General features: G+C 50.3%; 1 protein-coding gene across 2 annotated transcripts in view; it reads right to left on the bottom strand.

Moving 5' to 3' along the window:
- Positions 1 to 9,523, bottom strand: part of CCDC60 (coiled-coil domain containing 60) — a 123,328-nt gene extending 113,805 nt beyond the window's left edge. The window contains exon 1 of one of the 2 annotated variants that reach the window (XM_036014934.1): positions 8,975 to 9,523. In XM_036014934.1, the coding sequence (XP_035870827.1) occupies positions 8,975 to 9,064 (90 nt within the window). In that variant the 5' untranslated portion in view covers positions 9,065 to 9,523. The remainder of the gene's footprint in view (positions 1 to 8,974) is intronic. The other variant, XM_036014933.1, reaches the window with a different exon arrangement.
- Between the last annotated feature and the right edge of the window lie 12,464 nt (positions 9,524 to 21,987).

Below are 21,987 nucleotides of genomic sequence, written 5' to 3'. Positions count from 1 at the left end.
AGTGGGAGACGTGGGGTTAGGCAGATGAGGGCTGTGCCTGCCCCACTGTTTGGAGCTCTGGGAACTTCGTGTCATGGAAAAGGAGAGATGGAGACAGAGATGGTGGGGGAGAGGGACAGACAGACAGACAGACAGATAGACAGAGAGAATGAGGACATTCTGGGAGAAAGCAGGTGAAGGGCACGGCATATTCAGAAACCAGTCTGGCTTCTGAGTAGACCGAGCAATGGGAGACAAGGCTTGCAAAGGCCCCGACCATGCAGGGCCTTTGAACCTTGTGAAAGGCATTAATCTTCATTCTGAGGGCAGCGGAGGGTCATTTAACTGTTTTAACCAGAGGAATGACAGTGTCACACTTGCACTGAAAGAGAATGGGTTGGAAGAAGGTCAGACTGAAGGTGAAGTGGGCATTTGGGGAGCAGGTGGAATAGTCCAGGCCAGAGATGACGGGGCCCCGGGGGAAGGAGATTGCGCCCACAGAACAGCTACCCTGAGGCAGCTGATTGGACGATTGGACCTCAGGGGTGACGGAGAAGGGAGGGTCAAGAGGGAGTTCAGGCTTCTGCCTGAACATGTGGGTCCACCACAGCGTTATTTCTTTACATGGGGAACGTTTCATCGTCAGACGAGCACTCAACCAGGGGGAGGCATTCCGGACTTCAGCAGTCCCCTGCTGCTGTGGCTCTCCTCCGGGGAGGATCCTGCCCCCAGGGAACACTTGGCCACACCGGGACACGTTTTCAGTTTGTCCCAGCTGGAGATGCTACTGGCATCTAGTGGGTAGAGGCCAGGGCTGCTGCTCCACACCCTGCAGTGCACGGGGCAGCCTGTCGGCCCCAAATGCCGACAGTGCCAAGGCGGAGAGACCCTACTCTGCTGACATGCAAAGCTCTGGAGGAAGGGACATGTCAGACCTTTCTGGGTATTGACTTTAGAGGGAATTCACGGAGCAAAGTCCTCCCTAACGTGACAGCCCCGTGGGACAGAAGAGCTTAGCCGACTTTGTGCACGGAGAGAAAGAGTATTAAAGGATCGAGCTGGAGCTCCGTGGGGGAGCCTTTTGTCAGTCGGGGAACCAAGAAAGAACTGGTTTCTTGCAGGGGAATGGTAGTAAGCCCCCATCCCCCGTGTATTGGAAAATACGTTTCCGCTTTGGTTTAGTGTGTTGTTGACGGGAGACAAGCCTGCACGCAGCCAGTGTTGGAGATTCAGGCCAGATGGCTTTGCTGCACGCTTCTTCCCGTGGTAGAGCTTATCTAACATATATTTTCTAACACACACACACACACACACACACACACACACACACATAATACAGCTTCTATAACTCCTGCATATTCTTTGTCTTCTTTTGTGCCACTTCCTCTTTGCCATCTTGATTCGTGGTTATTTATGAATTTTCTCCAATGGAATTGTGGATTCCTCGGGAGAAGACCCCGGGTCTGGTTCATCTCAGGGCCCCCCAACATCTGTCATGCCGGAGCTGTCCTTGGCCCTGAGAATAACCACCAGAGAACATCGAACTGCCACCTAGTGCCAGGCACTGTGCCGGGCTCCGGGGGCAGACTTGTGAGCAAGGCATGATGGTCCTCTCCCTCAGGGAACCCCAAGCCTAGTGGTGGGATCAGACAAAGAACGAGGCGATTATGATGCAGGGTTGTTATAGACCTCAGAAGGTGACCTGGACCATGTATATCATGCTACAATGGGCATTATTTTCTGTCACTTCTACCACCAAGCTACCATCCACCAGGGACCCCTTGAGCCCCCTGACCACCCCAAACCCATTCCAGAGACCACCACAGCTACATGACCTTCCCCCTTTGTGAAATCCAGGAACCCCCCAGGCACTTCCAGGCTTGCAGACCACGAGACGTGACTAATTTTCAAGGTATTCGATAAAACTACTGATTGCATACATTCCGATTTAGGCAGGTATACGTTCGATCAAAACTGAGCCCCGTAAGAAATTTCTTCAGCAGAGTCTAGAAAAAAAAAAAAAAAAACAACAAACAACCACAGGAATTTAGAAGGGAAAATGCCACCATCTCGTGATAGAAGGTATCCCATTACCAGCGATGATGGTTTTGAATTTAGCTGTCAGAAAGATCCCTGAGAAAAATATGTCGGCTTATTCAGTGCAAGAAGGGTTTAATTGGCTCCTGTCAGATTTTATGGAAGCGCCGCTTGCCACGGAACCCCACGTGCATCCCGCAGCTCGTGAATTTACAATAACAGCTGACGGCTGAGTCTTTGGAGCCTATGGAAATGCAGAAAGGGGTCAAGAACAGGTCTCTTCCTATAAGCTGAGCAAAAGCGTGTCTAGCCAGCGTTTCTTCAAGCCCCACCCCCCTCAAGCAGTGGAAACAGAGGGAGGTCAGAAGAATAAAGGCGGTACACGTCCCATGGTCTCAGCTCTTTCTTCACGTTACTTCCTGCAAATGTACTCATATATCTCTCAGACTTCCAGAAGGGGGGCTTCCATGTGATTGTCTGTGTCCACTTCAGGATCTCCAACACCTGGAATCACGCTGGACACAACCTTGGAGCTCGGTGAACACGGGGCGGAGCAGAAGTAGGTTTACGGTTGTGAGTCCTGAAGGAGTTTATTCTTGTATCATTATTCATTACTTATTGTGTTGTTTTCCACAGGAACAGCTGTAAACCTACTTTTGCTCCACCCTGTATTAGTTGAATGAATGGCTGTCCCCACTGGGGGCCTTGATATTCTTCCCCAGACCCCCACAGCCCTCTCATGGCTACTGCGCTGTTTTTTTAAATGTACTGCGATGGCTAGGTACTCTTGAGGTTCCTAAAAAGTTGTGTAGAGTAGGGGATGTCTCCCTTTTATAGGTTACTCTCTGTCCATGTATTGCTTGGGGCCCCCCATGTCTGGATTTTGGTGAAATCATTTGTGCCAGCCACTGCTGATGAGTCAATCCGATACTCATCCTCCATGCTTTCATTTCTCCCCTTTGTCACTGCTTTCCACAGTCATGTCAGATACATCCTTTCCCGGCCATTCTTACAGTTAGCAAAGGCAGGTGACACTGCTCTGGCATTTGAGACAGTAGAAAACATGCTGCAAAGGTTTCTCAAAAGCCTTTGTTTGCTTTGTAAAAGGAACAAGCACAGCTTTTACTCTTCACTTTTTCCTCTTTCTGCTGGAATGAGATTGTGATGGCTGGAGATAGGGCAGCCATTCTGTGACCATGAGGGTAAAGGACCTGCCAATCCTGGTTTTAGCAAGTTCCTGAGCCAATGCCAATGTCCGTCTCCAGACTTCTTATATGAGAAAAAGAAGTTCATTTTGTTTATGTCACTGCTTTTCAGTTTTTATCTTACAGCCAAAAATGATCCTAACAGATACACGGGGTGTTCCTTTTTTCTTACTTCCCTCTGGTTCTCCATGGGATTCAAACAGGAGTAATGGAACCGGACTGAGAATTAAATCCAGAGGACTCAAATCATGCTCAGGGGCAGCCCCTTTTCAACAACTAAGGTTTTTAACTGAGTCAAGCGTTTCTGCCATCAGGATGACCCCTCTCCCACAAGGTACCTCGTCCTTCCTGCAAATGGGCTCTCGTACTAGTTCTAGAAAGCATCCCTAGACCCGTGCTTTCCCTTCAACCCTTCAACTGGGATGTGGTCTCTGTGATGGCGGACCCCACTCTTATCATGTGACTTGACAGTTCATGCCAGCTTCTGGCAGACTTCACACCTGGGCACGACCATGTCTTTGAGATGGGAATGGTGGCACCGTCGTCCAATCAGAGAGGAGAGAGGAGCACAGGTAATAATCATAACCCCTATCAGTCCTTGTTGTGGGTTAGCAGTGAGCCAAGGGTCACACTCAGTGTTTCCCATGCATGATCTTATTCCATCCTTCCAAAACATCTGAGTAGGAGATCCTAGTATCGTTCAGCCGACTTCACAGAACCACCATTAGAGAGTGTCAAAGAGGGTCTTTGAACCCGATTCTGTCTGAGTTCAAAGGCAGAGCTCCTGCTCTGTCACTAACCTTACATCACATCAACTGGACACAGGTGTGTTTCTTCTTCTGCACGCCCCCCCTCGACCGTCACGTTCCCAGGGGGACCAGCGGCCTCTTTGCCGACAAAGAGCTCGCTTCCTTCTGTCCAGTGTAAAGAAAGTGCCCATTGCTCTTCCTGTCTCGGGAGGTAATGGACATGAGCCTGCCTGCATCCTGATGTCTCTCGGTGGAGAGCCCTGGCTTTCGAACGGGCCTGCAGTTGGACACAGCAAGACCTGCAGAGGCGAGCATCACCCATGCAGAGCACCAGGGCTAGAGAACTAGATGAAACCTCAGATCGACTCCTGCAGCTGTGTCCCGCTGCAACGACGGAGCCAGAAAAACTCCTGGGACAGAGAGGACTCGCTGCTATTGTCCTGGCCTACGTCACGAGTGAAACAAAAGTGAAGGTGCATCTGGCGGGCATTCTTCAGAACTGAATTTCACGTGGTGGTTAGATTTTGTTTTTGTTTTTTTTTAGGGTGATCAGTGCTTCAGTGCAGGGGGCGTGGTCTCAGTGAGGAGAGGCCAGAGAGACTGCCCGGCATTGCTTGCCACTTTGGGCCACAGTTTCTCCCGTCTGGAGAAGGAGAAACGTCACTTCACGTTTGCTGCGCTAACACACTGTGCTGGGAGTCAAAGGTTCTTCTGGGGGGAGTCTTTCTAAAGCCACGGAGGGTTCTTTTCTGACGCTAGGCAGCCTGCCGGGTGCACAGCGGGCTGGCCTTCTGAGCGCTTCCCTGAGCATCGCCGTTTCTACCACGGGGCTGGGGGCCAGACGGGCTCACACCCAGGTCTTCTTCGTACCTAGAATTCTGCCTGGTTCCTTCCCATCTCCCCAGCCTGCCAACTCCCCTCTTAGCAGAGAACCAAGCCCTGGGGGCTCTTTAAGCCTCAGTCTACCCAGGTGCAAAAGGGGGTTAATAATACATCCCTGTCATAGGGTGGATGAGAAGCTCAAATACAACATCATAATATACTTGCTCTGTGCCAGGCTCTGTTCTGAGAGCTCTGCCCACATGAAACCCGTCGGATCCCCACAACACCCTGTGAGCGAGGAGGATTTTCAGCTGTATTGCATCTATTCTGAGACATGCACTTTCTTCCCACATTTTAACATCTCTAAACCTGGGGCACGTTTTTAGCATATATATATATTTTTTTTAGTGGTACAAAGCAGTGGTGATGTACCCTGCAATGGAAGATGGTATTGGATTAGATAAACGATGGCGTGCCGATGTCACAGAAGAGGAAACTGAGGCACCGGGAGGAACTGAGTCCTTCAAGGCCACACAGTCCAGTTAAAAGGCGGAGCTGGGGTTGGGGCCCATGCAGAGCGCCGAGGGGTCTGCCCTTTCAACCACCGCGCCAGGACACAAGCCGAGCACGTGGCAGGGCTCCTGGCTGCCTTAGGGTCTGCCCCGAATCAGAGGAGCCCCTTTTCCGTCTGGATTTTCAGTGACAGTGAGGTAGAAACCTCGGGCACCAAGAGACGCAGGAGACAGAGCTTGCATAAACGATTCTGCACTCTTGTACAGTTTTTGCAAAACCTCTTGTCTGCATTTTCATTCCAGAATACGAATAGGATATTCTTAGTGCCCTTCCTTTATTTTTACTTTTCCAAGGAAGAAAATGTGGGTTCATGGCATCTACACACGCCCGGTGCCCCCGCTCCCCGCGCCGACCGGTCAGACTCTGTTTTTGCCTCCTTGGGAGACAGAGGGAGAGGGGACTGTGTAGCAGGTTAGGGAGCCAGAGCCCCACAGAAGGTCTCATCAGGAGAAGACATTCCAGCAGAGCATTTGCATAAATTATTCATATCCCTGCCACTGGAAGAAACTACATAAAGGTGTTATCCCAGGCAGGGTGCCGCTGTGACATTAGTTATGATATCGCAGCTTCCATCTCTGGAAAAAGAAAGTAACCAGCTTCAGAGGGCTTCCGGTCCCATTCGGGGGCTTTCCCCAAGTGTCACTTATTGTGCTAACGCATGGCGGACTTCTAGTAAGTGACGTTATCATGTAGCCTGGTGTGGCCTCAGTCTCCTCCCCCCAGAAGCCAGATCTTTCCCCAGAACAGTTCTCATTGGACAGTTACCCGGCTGCCTGGCATTTGTTATTCTCTATTTATACGTCGCCCCCCCCCCAAACAAACATAAAAACCATTTGAAGCCAGTGATTGCGCCTCACCCCTTCTTTTTGTACCCCCGGTGTCGGGTGCTGTCTATCACCGGCATGATTGGCATGAGAGGCAGGGAGGGCTCCAGCTCTGGAGCCAGACAGAGTGGAGTTCAAATCCCTGCGCTGTTCCTTGCTGGCAGGGTGCCCTTGGGTGAGGGGCCTGTCCTCCCTGAGCCTCGGTGTTGCCGTCTCTCTCTTATGAGGAGGTGACAGCTGACACGGTGAAGTACTGTGGATGGTCCTGCAGTGTCACAGGTGAAGACTTTGGCTCAGAACCTGGTACGTGGTGCATACTCAGTACATGCCAACATCATCACGGCCCCTGCCAGCACTGCAGCTGCGGTTGGTCTGATTCTCACCCGAAGTCAGTCCTGATCTCCACGTCCTTTCCTGTGGCCTGTCAGTTTCTAGTTAGCCTGGTTTCGGTTGATCTGTGCTTTACAGTAGCTCAAAGACTTGAAATTTCTAAAGGCACGGTCCCAGGGCTCCCTGGAGGATATTCATTATTTCCCCAGAAAGTGGTGCGGGGCAGTGGGATTTCAATGAGCCTTTCGTGTCCGAGGTCTTAGTTGATCTGACAGTTCCCCAGATCCTTCTCCCCTTCTCCTGACATCCCTGAGTCCCACCTACCCTCGTCCCAAAGAATGGATGTCATTCTAACCTCTGTGTCTTCCTCTACTTTCTCCTTCTCAAGGTAGAAAACTCTATCGTGTTTACTTGAATACATGGCTTCTTCCGTCCTCAGATTCTCTCTCTCTCTCTCTCTCTCATGTACACACACACACACACACACACACACACGAGCCTGAGCTAGCTGGCCTTCCCTCAGTCCCCACAACACCCAATGATATGTCCCCGGCACACCATTCATCAACCTGCATGTAATTATTTGCTCATTACCTCTTTTACTCCCCATCCCAGACACACACACGACAGATTATGAAATCCTGAAAGGCAAGAACACACTTGGTACAAAAACACGTGGCGAGGGTTCAATCAATGTTTGCCAGATGAAGGAAAACACAACTTAACTAACATCTAGCAGGGGCGTCCAAGCAGCGGCCCGTGGGCAGCATGCAGCTCAGGATGGCTATGAATGCGACCCAACACAAAATTGTAAATTTACTTAAAAACATTATGAGATTTTTGGGTGGTTACATATCACAGTGTACTTAATGTGTGGCCCAGGACAACTCTTCTTCCCGTGTGGCCCAGAGACGCCAAAAGGTTGGACACCCCTGCGTGCTTATTACGTGACAGGTGCTGTTCCAGGAGCTTTGGACGCATCGCCGCGTGCTCACGGCAATCCCACGGGGAGGCACTAGGCTGTCCCCATTTTGGGGGGGGGAGGCTGTGAAGCAGAGGAGTGCCGCCGCCCACCCCAGGCCCCCGGGCCGCTGAGAAGCAGATGCAGGGCTCAGACCCGGGTTCTCCGAGCCCCCTGCCCCTGCTCTCCCACTCACCCCTGCTTCTGAGGCGGCCGCCCTGCGCCTCGTCCTCTCCCTCACTCCCCTCCCGCCGCCGCTGTGCAGAGAAAGGTCAGTCCCGGGGGGGGGGGCTGCTTAGGATGGAACTCCTTCTGTGTGGCATTTGGAGATGAAAGGAGACACGTGAAGACGGCATCTCGCAGAGTGAGCTCACCGGGAACGGCGCATAAAGGTGTGTTAACCCTTAGAGACTGGAAGCCGAGGAACACTCTGGACTCCACATGAGCCTGGCTGAGTTTTAGGCTCTCGTTTGTGCTCTGACTTCTTCCCCAGGTGCCCCTTCCTGAACCTCTGTGGGCCAGCGTGGCCTTGGGGCCTCTTCCCCACCGATCACCTACCTTGGTGGTGACGTCAGGGTTTGTGGGTGCAACACCAGACCCACTTAACAAAGACGAAACTGGCCCACCCAGTTACAATCATTTGGAAACAACAACACTTGGCCCTGGTCAGTGTGGCTCTGTTGAACATCGTCCTGTACACGGAAATGGTGGGGGTTCAATTCCCAGTCGGGGCACATACATAGTTTGTGGGTTCAATCCCCGGTTAGGGCACAAATGGGAAGCAACCAATCGATGTTCCTCTCTCTCCCTTCCTCCCTCCCTCTTCTTCCCTCTCTCCCTCTCTTCCTCTTTCTCTAAAACCAATAAACATTTTTTCAAGTGCTAAAAATAGAAACACTTGACTCCGGTCCTTAAATCCACAACAGTATCTCATGTCACTTCCACACAGTATCAAGTGTTCGTATCACACTAAACCATCTCCCTATCTTTCCTTCCTCGGTCCTCACACGGTTGCTGTGCCCCGCAAACACGGGCATAAAGGCTCACGGATGCTCAGCGACACGTCTAGTGTCAATCGCTGCTGAGTGGCAACGTCAGGCTCCACCACGCGAAGGCTGGCACGCCGCACTCCCTCCACAAGAGGGAGGATGTGCCTCTACCTCGAGCCCCGTGGATCTCTGAAAGTGATTTCCGCAACAGCAAACCTGCAATTCGTCTTAATTTCTTTCTGACGTTCTGTGGTGTCGCTGGCGATTGACCCCATCATTTTGGACTTGCTGGCTAAGAGGATGGTCTGGCTGACCATTCTGGCTGCCGTTCCCATCCTTTACGGGAAACCGGCCGCGGGCGGCAACAGGCAGGCGTCTGGGCACTTTAGTTGCCCCACAGCTCTTCTCTCTCTCCCCACCCCCCCCCCCGTGGGTCTGGAGGCTCCTGCCTCTCTCACTGGGTCCCGAAGACAGGTTTGGTTGGGGCAGAGGGGAAGGGACTCACCTGCGATGGCAGTTCTGAGGTGTAAAAGGGACAGAGGGCCCCCGCGTTGGGGGGGTTCTGTGTCTTCTTGGTGGCTAGTGCTTTGGTCATCTCGGCAGTCCTTCAGGCTTAACCTGTGCCCACAGGGGAAGAGTGTTTCCAGAATCTTCTACCTCGGTAGCCACGGGTGCGAGAAGCTCCAGCAATTGTACCCCGACTCCCGGGTGCCAAGTGGAGACTCCAAGGAGGTTTCCGACCCAGGAGCGATGGGAAACAAGACATCTAAGTTTCCCACCAACGGGGTGAGGAAGTCCACACGGACTGGATAAGGAGCGCCGGAAGTTATTCACTTTTCAGAAAGTTTCAGGCTTTCATGAGCTGTCCCTCTCTTTGAAAAGAGGTATCTTTCTCTCTCATAAACAAAAATAAAATATGAACTAAAAAAAAATAAAACTCCACTGATAAAGTCCGAGGGGGGCCCGGTAGAGGGGCCCCCAGAGCCCCGTTTTAAGGCGGCTCCAGTGTGCAGCTCAGGTTCTCCCTACAGGGGAGAGAAAACGGCTGCAAACTGCAAGACCGGCCGACTGGGTTGCCTGGCAACGAGACGCGGTAGAGGGCTTTCTCATTGGCTGGGACTAGTGGGGGCGGGGTTACGAACTCTGAGGGGCGCTGGGATGATGGATGGCTGGGAGCAGGTGGCTGTTTGGTCAGGGAGCCACATTCTCCAAACTGTGGTTTCTGCTCTTAGGCCTGAGGACCTCGACCCATTCCGTCTGTCTAACCACAAGTGACTGGTTCCTTTCCAACTCTGTTCTGCTCTGCCACAAACCCCACTACCTCAACCTGAGGTGCCTATTTCTCTTCTTTTTCCACCGACAAACTCCTACCCACCCTTCAAAGCCTACACACGCACACGTGTGTGTAAGACATTTATTGAGCGTTTAGAAGGTGCTAGCCCCTGCTCTATGTTACCTATATTAATTCCATCCTCATAAAACGTCGTCGAGGAAGGTATTTTATGACTCGACTTTACAGACTAGGAAACCAAGGTGCGGAGAGATTGAATCACATACTTAAGGCCACACACACAGTGGCTGAGCGGGGGTTCAAAGCCGGCCCTGTTTGATTTCTAAAACCCAAGCTCTTAACTGCCTAGCTGCACGACTCCAAACAAGATGACTAACTTCTTGAAGCCTTCTCGGCTGCCGTAGCTTTCAAACGGGGAAAACAATGTTACCCCAGGTTGTCGCGGATTCAGAAAGACCATGCGTGTACAGTCCCAGTGCGCGAGGAGTCCTAATTCAGTGGCAACTGTCGTGATCTCCTGACACCCCGTCCCCAGGAAGAAATCGTCATTTTCACAGCGCGGTGTTTATTTCACAGCAGATATTAATACTCATATTTATCGATCACTCCCTCTGTGCCGGGTGCTCGCCGAAGCACTTTACACACATTAATTAATTTAATCCTTCCAATAACCCCGCAGGGGTAGATCGCCAGCTTGCGGGAGATTTATTACACGTGCTCTGATTTGCATGCTTTATCCTTGGTGTTATTTCCCGCCGGATCAATCTGACTCATGTTTTATCTCGAAACCTCGAGCTGCTGAGGGTTATGATGTCATCACGGCCGCACAGTGAGCTCATCTTCTCTTTAGAAGACCCCGTGGGGCAAGATGACCCTCCGCAGAATACAAAATGCCTATGGACACAGCTCGATGCTGATGCTTGGAAGCCATTGTTTCCTTGCCTTTGTCTGAAAGCCGAGTCTGACCTTCCCATTCACAGGAAGTTCTGCTCCTTCCCTCTTCCTTTGTGGGCAGCATTAGCAGGCAGCAAGGGCTCTCAGAGGGATGCAGATGCACTGGATTGTGTTCAGAAGATGGAGCGGGGGGGTGAAGGGACAGGAGAACAAGACAGAATGGGACCTGGTTGGCCCCGAGCAGACCAACGAGCTGCATTCACAGGGCTTTGAGGGACAGGCTTGCAGAAGAAGGGCTCAACCAGTTCCGTGTGAGCCCAGGGCACAGGAAGAGGGTTTTGGCTCAGCGTGAGGAAACCCACAGCAGAGCATTCTTTTCAAAGGCCCGAGCTCTGGAGTCAGACGCGCTTGACCACTGGGTAGCCTTGGCAATCATCTCAGAGCACTGTGATGAGAACCGAATGGATAACCTATTGGTGTTGGATTATATCATCTCATATATTGAGCAGGGAAGTGCTCCGTATATGTTCATTCATTTCTTTTATACCCACCTGTCAGAGCCATGTGAGAACTGGGAGTAGAAGGAGCTATGGAATCAAAAGGACCTGTGTGCGAATCCCGCCTCTGCCGTTTACTGGGAACGAGATCTTGGTCGAGTCACTTCACCTCTCCGAGCCTCGATTTCACCATGTGCGTAAACCATGATGGTCGTGCCCACCGTATGCAGTTTGGAGGACTGGTGAAATGAATGTATAGGGCACAGGGCCCAGATTTAAAATATCCCTACCTTCTCCCGTGAATTTTCCATGGCATCATGGCGTACCTTGGTGCATGGTTTGGGGGCCATGGAGCTGTAAGGATGTTTTCTGTCTTTGAGCTGAACAGCCTGGACATGCACGAAGTTAAAGCCCACAGGAGTAGGCAGAGAGCAAAGACTCATGGGAGCATGTGGACAGATTTTTCACCCCCTCACCCCTCAGGGAGGACAATTCTGGAGCGTGCTCTGTACTCCCCCAGAGACCCCCTTGGGACTGACTCTGAGGCAACGCTGTTGCCTGCTCCTCAGTGACCCGGTACTGGCTTCTTCCCATTGCATCCCCACCTCCCTTCTGGTACTGACCAGACGGCCTCCCGGATAAACCACTTAAATCCAGAATCTTCTTCCTTGTTCCTGCTTCTGGGGAGCCCAAGCTAGGTCAGTGTCGACTGGAGTAACTCGGGAGGTCAGACGGGAGGCAGGCTGTGACGTTTCCCCGTCCCTCACCTGCTTATGTGACCTTGCCACCTCCCGTCTTCGACTGCCCCGCCCCGTCCTCACCGCCTTCCCATTGCTGTCTCCGATATCTCTAGGAGTTTCTCGACACTCTCCACGTTCCTTAAACCCTGAAAGGACAACGTGTTTTCAGATATGCAAACACTCCCCCAACAGCGAAATATTTGACAACTGAGACGGGAAGTGATTGTTTAATTCCTAATTCCCGGTTGATTTATGCAAAATGTAGGCTGAAAGACACGAAGTGACAGGCATTCTGTCCTCCCCGTTTGCCAAAAGGAGAGGCATCCGAACGCATTAGAAATGTATGTATCAAGCAGAAGAACATTTTTGGAATGTGTCGGACACCAGCTGGGGTAGCTAAGTGAAATCTCCAAGTCTGCTCAACACACGAGTTTTAGTCAATAATACATATGTTTGGCATTAAAAACCTATTGGAAAAGTCATTATTTTTAAAAGTATCTTTAAAATACTTCTCTGTGTTGCATCTAGCACCCAGAGAATGCCTTCTGGGTATTTTCCCTGAAATGTCAGCATCACATTTACAAATTGTGGAGCCCAGGGCAACAGGAAATCTTGGGGTTCCCCCGACACCTGGTGGCTGGCAGCCTATCGATGAATTAGTGCCCGGATGAATCACACTGGGCAGCGTGGGTTCGCACCACCCCACAGACGTTCCCGTACCTCCCCAGATGGAACGGTCACTCCTGGCCTCCTGGCCTCTTGGGGGCGCTGTGGTTCCGTATCACATTCCCACCCCAACCTCCAAACCACCGCCCAAGAAGGGGAGGTGAAGCTGGATCTTTGTAAACACAAAGAAGACAATGTTATATCACCCTCCCACCCCTCCTCTTCCTCTCTTTACTTTGGCACAGGAAGGATGGGGGCTTCCAGGAACATTCTGAGTACGTGACCCCCACCCGAAACCTAGGGTGTGGCCTGAGTGGTTTTGATGGATGATGTTTCCCGTTTTCACATGCTTTATCTCCCAGAGTGCCCGGGTGCAGGACAAATTGGAATCGTGGAATCATTAATCCCATTTTTACAAAGGTGGACATTGCAGCCCTTGGGATGTAGCCCTTTGTTAGTGGTGGAGGTTGCCTGAGAACCCAGGTTTCATGATTCCGAAGTGAGTGACTTATTTCATACTGCCTTGATGGTCTCTCACTCAAAGGGATGTATGTATGTGTGTGTGTGTTCAGTTAAGCAGAATGGCCCCAGGGTGGTCTCTGCAAACCCCACAAAGGCAGTGGGGATTTCTGGGCCACCTGGAAGACTTTAGCTCCTCTAGACTTCTGGGAGGAGCCTTTGCTTTAACATCCACATAAGACCTCTCAAACCCCCATCTCAGGTAGGAAGAAATTTCCCTGCCATGGACTTTCAAGTAGCCCGTCATGTCCTGTTCAGTCCCTGCTGTAGCCTGCTTCCCACCGGTCCAGGGAGAATCGTGTCCTGCAAAAGATCACGTTCAAGTCCCAAACCCTGGTGCCTGTGAACGTGCCCTTATTTGGGAGGAGAGTCTTTGCAGATGATATAACCAAGCTAGGATGAAGTCATGCTGGATTGAGGTGTGTCCTAATCCCATGGCTGCTGTCCTTAAAAGAAGATTGAAAGCTGGGACACAGAGACAGAAGACACACAGAGGGAACGCCACGGGACGGCAGAGGCAGGGACTAGGGTGACGCATCCACAGGCCAAGGGATGCCAGGGGTTGCCAGCGACAACTGGAAGCTTGGGGAGAGGCAGGGAGGGATCCTCCCCTAGGCTTTCCGGAAAGAGCATGTCCTTGCCTGTGCCGTGAGTTTGGACTTCTAGCTCCAGACCCGTAAGGAAGTAAATTCCTGTTGTTTTAATCTCCCCTGTTGGTGGTAATTTGTTACAGCGGCCCCAGGAAAGAAACACACCACCCATCTTGCTCCAGCTTCATTTGCTTCTCCGCCCCGGCTGGGATAATAGGAGAAGGCCGCGGCACAATTCTGCAGAATCGGCAGCTTAAAATTAAACATTAGGCATCAGTGAATTTTCAATTAAATAAAGTTCCCAGGTGACTCTAACACACAGGTAGGAACCCCTGCCACACATCCTGGTCGCAAGCTCCTTGTTCACCTAACAAGGTACAAACAGCCTTCATTTCTAGGGATGCATGTGTTTAAACATGGTGTTTAAGTGAGCGCCTGCTGAGGTGGAGTCCCAAGGTTGTGGCCGTCTGGCAGTTTGTCCAAACAGTTCCTTAGTTTTCAGCAGGAACCAGTCTATTCTAATCTCGGATCCATAACCAGGTAGTTTCATGCGGGTGGGGTGCTGTTTCTGTTGGTTGCAGTGACCTGAGATCACGTTTAGCCGGTTATCCCACCCCGCACTGGGGGGACCTAGTGCCAGGACTCAGCCAAGACGTCACGTGGTGGACAGCGGCTGCTGTTGCCTGTCCAGAATCTGCACTTCCAGCGGGGAACGAGTCCTACCCTACGTGGGTCGTGGGATTTTCATGCGGGTCACGGCAGCGAGAGTATCGTCACGCCTGGCCAGCAGAGATCCCCATTTCCGTCTGGCCACAGTGCCCGGACCGGAGGTAAGGATTTCAACCAAACGGGGCCAATCAGAGTTGTTCCGAGGAAAGGGGACCTCCTCTCAGGTCATGGAGCCAGAAGGGCGCGAGGTGGGCTAAGTTCAAGGGTACGTTTTTGTGCCATGAGGAAAGGCCTTTCTGTACGAGACGAAAACGAGGCACACTCAGAGAAGCAGATTGAAGAGAGAGACCGAATTCTGGTGAGACCTGTGTGTCTGGATCCAGGTGGGCGTGAGGCTGGCACCACCCAAACATTCCATTTATGCGAGTCTGAGAATAACAGTGTGTTGCCGTGGCTGTGGTGGTTGTTACTGTCTGTACGTTGATTTGAGCTGGTATTTTGTCACCCGCACTGAAAAGTGTGGACCAGTTTAACTCGTGTCTGCGAGAAGGTTTGTTCCCTGCCCCAGCCTCCCCAAGTGTCCTCTCACACGAAGGGGTGGGGGGGCAGGCCATCCTGACTGCAGCATCCTGAGACCTGGACAGGGGGTGAGTTCCACCGAGAGGCAATGTAGAATAGGGGGCGGGAAACCTGGGATTTAAGCTGGACAGAACTGAATTTAAATCCTGATTTTTAATGCTGTATTTTAGCTGTGTGAGCCTAGGCCAGTTTCTTAACTTACGTAAGCTTCGGTTTTCCTATGACAAAGAAGAAAACTAAAATCGTGAAAGTTATAAGGGCCATTAGGGGGTTAAAATGATGTAATTATCGATATCTTTGTCTATTTATCCCTGTCATCTAATATATTAGATAAAACATGTTAATACATACACTAAAACATAACATGTAATGTGTACAAAATAAGTGTTAGCTATTATCAGCTCTCAAGTTCTTTATCCTCCTGGAAGGCCTCCTTCCTTCCTTCCTCCCTCTGCTCCTTTATCCCTCCGTCCCACATCCCCTCCTTCCTTCTAGTTAGAATCCACTGATGGGCTATCCTCTAAGAATGATGGTAGACAGGAAATAGACCAACCTTTGCAAAGACTAAAAAAACCAGCTTGAACTTAACTCAGTCTCTGAAGACATTAAGGTGATCTTCCCTCTTCTAACTGCCAGAAATCAAAAGTATTTTTCTCTGAAGGATGGTAGTATTATTTGGAGCCTCAAAATATTGGCGTTCTTTGTTACACCCATTGGCAATCAATACAAAATTGCCCGCCACTAGGAAACAGGCTCAGACAACAAAAGACCAGGAGAAACAGGGAGCCACAGAAGCAAACCCAAAGGTTATCCAGCTACAAGTTATCAGGCACTCGCTTTACAATCACTAGGACTAATGCATTTAAAGCACAGATGTTACTGTGTCATTACATTTGCTAATCTTTCCCTCTTCAGTGATCACTAATCCCACGCCGTGTATTTTTTGTCTCAGACATTGTAGGTTTCCTCTCGAGAGATTCAATCAGGTCTTTTAAAAATTCTACCACGTCCCTACTTAACATGCTCGGTCTTCCCCCTAGCTACTTAATGTCTGTTTTAAGGTCCTTGTCTACTACTAATAAGTGTTATATCTGAATTGGTTTCAACCGATTGACTTTCATGTGATTATGCATTACATTGTTCTACTTTTTTGTATGCCCGATGATTTTCAATTGCATGCGAGACATTGTGAATTTTACCTTGCTGGGTGCCGGTTATTTTTGCATTATTCCTATATATGCTGAAAAACTTTGTTCTGGAACATAGTTGGGTTTGATCCTTTTGAGATGTGTGTTTGCTTACGCCTGGTTACCCAGATTGAACCTAGGGCTGTCCTTGCCCTTTTACTGAGGAAACCCCTTCTGAGTACTCAGGCGGATGCCCCCGTGGGTTATGAGCTTTTCCAGCCTGGCTCGTGGGAGCAGGCCCGACTCCCGGCCCCATGTGAAGTGTGGATGTTGCTCCCTCGAGTCCTCGTGGATGGCTCTCTCACGGGCTCAGGGAGTTTCCTTGCATGCAGACATGGGTCAGTGCTCAGCCGGACACTCAAGGGCAACCTCCTTTTCTGCAGGACCCTTCCCTGTGACCTTCAGATGTCCTCCCCTCCCCGGACTCCCAGCTTTATCTCCCCGGTGCCAGGACCGCTGCGTCCTTTCCTCGGGCTGTCTGTCATCTGGACACTTTCCATCAGTCAGCCGAGGGAGTCACAGGACTCACCTACTTTGTTTGTTTCCCGTCTCTTAGGGATGACTGTCCTTTGTTGCCTCATGTCTAGTGTCTTTAAAAACTCTTGTTTCGTATGTATTGTCTGATCATTTATGTTTGGGGGCAGAAGGGCGCACTCAGTTCCTACCACTCCACCCTGCCCAGGGAGCCTATAACTGTGCAGTGACACAGCTACAGCTAAGTACGCTACAAATATAACATCATTTCAGACCAAGAAGAAGAGAGAATAGAAAGCATCTTTGTAGAAGAGGGAGGAATGGTAACTGGAATGCCGTTGGTAATAGTTTATCTCTTTTTTAAAAAAAGATTTTACTTTTGAGAGAGGGGGAGGGAGGGAGAAAGAGAGGGAGAGAAATGTCAACGTGTGAGAGATACACTGATCAGTTGCCTCTCACACGGTCTCAGCTGGGGACCTGGCCCGCAGCCCAGGCATGTGCCCTGACCGGGAATCGAACTGGCAACCTTTCAGTTCACAGGCCGGTGCTCAGTCCACTGAGCTGCACCAGCCAGGGCTGTTCTACCTCTTGATCAGGGTGGTGATTCTGGGAGCATGTTCCCTTTGGAAACATTGAATGCTGTGTATTATGATTTGTATATTTTTTTCTCCATGTATGTAATATTCAGTAAATAAGTTCATTTAACAATAGAACAATAAAACAAATTTCCAACATTTGTGATGGAGGGCAGATCTTAAGCTTCACACCAGGACCCAATATGCTAGGTTTAAATCCTGTGCCTGCACTCATTACACATGTAACCTTGAGTCTTACCATTGCTTCTATAAATCCCAGTTTCCTCTTCTCAAAAAATGTATGTAACGGATAGATGTGAGGGCCAAATGAGACAATGCATATAAAAATATGCCAGGCACGTGGCAGGTTGTAAATAAGTCTTCTTTTCAACTCAAATATCGATTAATAGGGAAATAAACTACGTTCCATTCTCAGTTGTTAAAAAAAAAAGAAAGAGGTGATTCAAAAGCACTGCTGTGAGATGTCAGAGTCCCGGGAAGAAGACAGCGACACAGTCAAAAGAGCGTAATTGAGGGGCGTTTAATTAAGGGGTTGCTTACAAAGGTGTAGGCAAAGTTAGCGGTGCCTGGCAGGGGGTTGTGCGATTCCTCAAGGCCGGCAACAGGGGGAGCTGTTACCAACTCTAGACCTGCAGGGGCAAAGGGAGGGAGTGGTGAGCAGAATGAGAAGAGCCTGTGAAGAGGGCTCTTCCAGCAACTGAGCTGCACCCTGCTGGAGAGCAAAGCAAGCAAGCAAGCAACCAACCATAGCAACCTGACCTGGAGCGGGCCGAGGGATGAGTGCCCAGGGCTCGCTTTCCTCCTGCCCTCTCTTCTACAAGTGCCTCCAGTCCCACGGGCAAGGCCCCACCCCATGCCCCGGGCAAGGGAGCCCAGCAGTGCGGTCCCTGTCGGTCACCCTCCAGGAGCACTGAGCATGGACCTGGAAGAGGGTGGGGGATGGGCTGGACAGAAATTGTGCCCATAGCAAGCATCCAGCACACTCTTCAAGATGTATTCGGTTTAAAAACCAAAAGAGGAAAGCAAGGTATACCATGGGCTAACTTTGTATTAGAGAGAAGGAGGGAAAGAGAGAGAGGGAGAAAGGGAAGGAAGGGGAGAGAGAGAGACAGACAGACAGACCAGTGGATACCTTGGAGCCGGGAGCAGTAGCCCTGGGGAGGAGTTAGGAACAGGAAGGGGTGTGAACCAGGGCCCAGCAGGACTCACATTAGGGTCATATGAGGAGGGTTTATTGACAAAGGGGCCATGGACACCACAGGTGTGGACAAAGTGGGACAGAGGAGAAAGTGCAGTGACCAACGACTAGAATCAATGATGCTGCGACCATTTCTAAGGGGAGAAGAGGAGGCAGCGGTTACCAGCCCTTAAAGGACAGAGGAACAGTGACTTGCAGTTGAGGGACACAGCCGGTCCCAGGCGACCTTGCAGGAAGGACACCTTAACACACACAGGCTCTCCTCTCTGATCTCAGTGCCTCCCATTGGCTCAACCCACCTACAAGCCCAAGGGCCTGGGAGCCCGTGGGTGCAATAGAGGTAGACAGTGGATTGGGGGCGGGGCTGGGCAAGCAAAAGACTGTCCAGCATAAAGTGCAACTTCCTCCACCCTGGATAGCCTTTCACCCTCTTTCAATTTTTTTTTCTAACCCATGCGCGTGTATTACTTTAAAGATGTACAAATACTAGTAAGGGGCAGTTTCCCCCCATGGTACACGCAGAAGCAGAGAGAAAAGTGTTATCTTCTGAAAAAGAACAGGACAAATGGCATCATCTTCTAGGCTCAAAGCTTGGGGGGTCTCGATGAGGCTGCCACAGTGATCACTGCCTAGGCAAGGCTGAAATGCCCATCGATTTGTGTTTATCTGACCCCAAACACGGCTCTTCCCCGCTCCTGCTTTCTCCCTGCTCTTCTGAAAAAATGACAGCAAAGAATTGCATTTACCGCTGTGGTTTCCTCTTTCTCTCCCCGCTTTCTCTCTTACCAACCCTCCCACCCCACTTTCCCCCTGTAATTTCTCCGTATAACTGATAATTTTGAACTCACGAGTCAACGAACCATTCGGGAGGCAATTTTCCCGCTCTTGCTTTCTTTCAGGCATCGTGGTTTAGATAGTCTGGATGGGGTGGCCCAATTTTTCAATTTCCTGACAATATCTTCCTCGGAGACACTCTCTCTGCCTCTCTCTTTGGCTTTGTCCTCTGCAGCTGTCTGCCTGCTCTTCAAGGGCCGCTGCAGAAACACACATCGATGCTTGTCTGGCAGTCCCCTGGCTCCTGCCACGTTGGTAGAAACAGCCCTTCTTTCTCTTAGCTTCGGTGACACTTCTTTCTCCATCACATAGGCTCTTTCAAACCAGGCATTGAGGTGTATGACATGTGGAATATATAATGGCTGGATATGAGCTCATACCGCCAGAAGACAGCAGCTGAGAGAAGAAAGGGAACTTGGTGAGGTGGACACTTCACTCGGAGAATGGGCATACCCTCCGGCCCAGGCCGGGACCTCCCCTCGCTCCCGACTGTGTTTTCGGATGCCCCACGTTTTGTTTGCAAACTTCTTTCTCTCCCTGAAGAATTGGGAAATGAAAACAAGCCAAAACAGCCCGGCGAATGTATTTCTTTTAGCTATATTTGTAGAGGTATGCTTACCTTTCCAAATGAGCCGGAAGAAAATGTTGATTGTAGAAGTCACACATCTATTTTTAAAAATTAGATAACGCAAAATGTATACACACGAAAATTAAAAAAAATAATGAAACACCGTAATCTCTCCACCCAGGGATAATAATTTAGCCTTTTGGTATACACAATTTCCTATTTTTCCAAATACAGCTCTATCTTATCCCTTCTGCGATTTTACAAAAACTAGATCACAGTAAATATACTGATTTTTAACTTATTGACACCTCGCTCTGTCAGCAAGTAGCAGTTTGCACCCTTAGCTTTCACACTCCTGGCACCGCCGTGAAAAAATATACTTTAAACTGTGACCCAGTGTAGTATGTGTTGGGTACCTCTATATTTATAATTGAAATAAAAGTTTCATGAACCACTGCTCACCTCTATTATGTATAATGGACTCTGTTATTTTCTGTTTCGTTCTCTTTCATTTTTTAAAAATGCTGGTTATGACTCAGTAAATTGATTTCCAGGCCCACTAATGGGTTGTGACTTGCATTTTGAAAAACATTCTCCGAGGCCACAGTTTTGATGGCTTTATTGTTGTGTTGTGAGCTCCGGAGCCTTCGTGTGGCAGGAGTCACGGAGGAAGGAGGTCTTGTCCGGCCTCTTCATTGTCTATGCAAAGGGGTGAAAACTGTATTTTCTCAATAGCTGGTAGCACTCCCTGCAGGAGGGGGATTTTCTCTGGGGAACGATCTTTATAACCACTTGTGGGGGTTTGGGGTGCTGCAGGGGGGGCAGCTGAACCAGTCTAGCCAGGGAATACACAGGAATTTGGAGTGGAGCAGTAAGCCATGTGGCCGAGGGAGGCAGAGCCTGAGGTAACAAAACAGACAACTTCGAGAAGCAAGCATACCTAATATCGGACCTATGTTACTTGTATTACTATGCTGTAAATTCATCTACCCATAAACAGAACGAAGAGCGAAAGGAAAGCCCCTCTGGGAGGAAACCTTGGGCAGGGACACCAGGTCTTTTACAATTTGTACAAAAGGTGCCTGAATCAGCCTCAGCTGGACTTCAAAGGAAAGAGGATCCCCGCAGATGTGAGTTGCATAAGAAAGGCAACTGAGGCCCAGAGAGGTTCTGAGGCCTGCCTAAAGTCACACAGCTCATTTTCATTAGCGCCTGGACCGAGCACAATCCCCTGCTGTGGCTCAACAGTGCTCCCTCCACATGGCTCCCTCTGCTGCTTCCTTCAAACCCAGAAAGGTCCCAAAGGCTTGTTCTGCCAGCCCCCGCCCCCAGCCTTCCCACAGCCCGTGCCATTGGGAGCCCCTCTCCAGGCCTTGGGGCTGCCTGGGGCTCACAGGAGGAGGAGCTGGCCTGGGGAGAGAGGAGCTGGGCTCTGTCCTCTTTAGGGGACAGGAGCTTGGGTGTTTGGAGGGGGTGCCTCCATGCAAGGCCTGATGAGAGAGAGAGAGAGAGAGAGAGAGAGGCGAACCCGTGGAACAGGGCTGCTGGGACACACGGGAATGACCAACAGAGGACAAACAGCATTTCCTAGTTATGGCATATTTAGAGTATATTATTTATTTCATCTTCACAAAAAATGTAAACTTTAGAAAACAAAGTGAGGGGAAGAGAAGGGAGTGGCGATCCGCAGGGCCCTGCGGTGAAGGGCGTTGAATTTGGCCGAGTGAGTGAGTGACTGAATGGAACTAACACTTGTGTTCGTTTCCTAGGGCCGCAGTAACAAAGTGGCAGGGATTGGGCAGCTTAAACAACAGAAGTTCATTGTTTCACAGTTCTGGAGGCTAGACGTCCAAGATCAAGGTGTTGGCAACGTGTGTTCCTTTTGAGGGCTGTGAGGATCCCCTTCATGCCTCTCTTCGAGCATCTGCTTGTTTGCGGGCAACCTTTGATGTTCCTTGGCTTGTAAATGCACACGCCCGGTGGCTGCCTTGTCTTCCCATGGCGTTCTCCCTGTGTGCATGCCTGTCGGTGTCCAAATTTCCCGTTTCTAAAAAGGACTCAGTCATTGGGCTAGGGGCCCGCCCTACTTCAGTATGACCTCATTTTACCTACTTGCACCTGCTAAGATCCTATTTCCAAATAAGGTCGCAATCTGAGATACTGGAGGTGAAGACTTTAATGAATTTGGGGAGACACAATACTTAACTCTGGACAAT

This window comes from Phyllostomus discolor, chromosome 13, assembly GCF_004126475.2.
Source record: "Phyllostomus discolor isolate MPI-MPIP mPhyDis1 chromosome 13, mPhyDis1.pri.v3, whole genome shotgun sequence".
NCBI classification, from domain to species: Eukaryota; Metazoa; Chordata; class Mammalia; order Chiroptera; family Phyllostomidae; genus Phyllostomus; species Phyllostomus discolor.
This window is presented reverse-complemented; position numbering and strand designations above follow the sequence as displayed.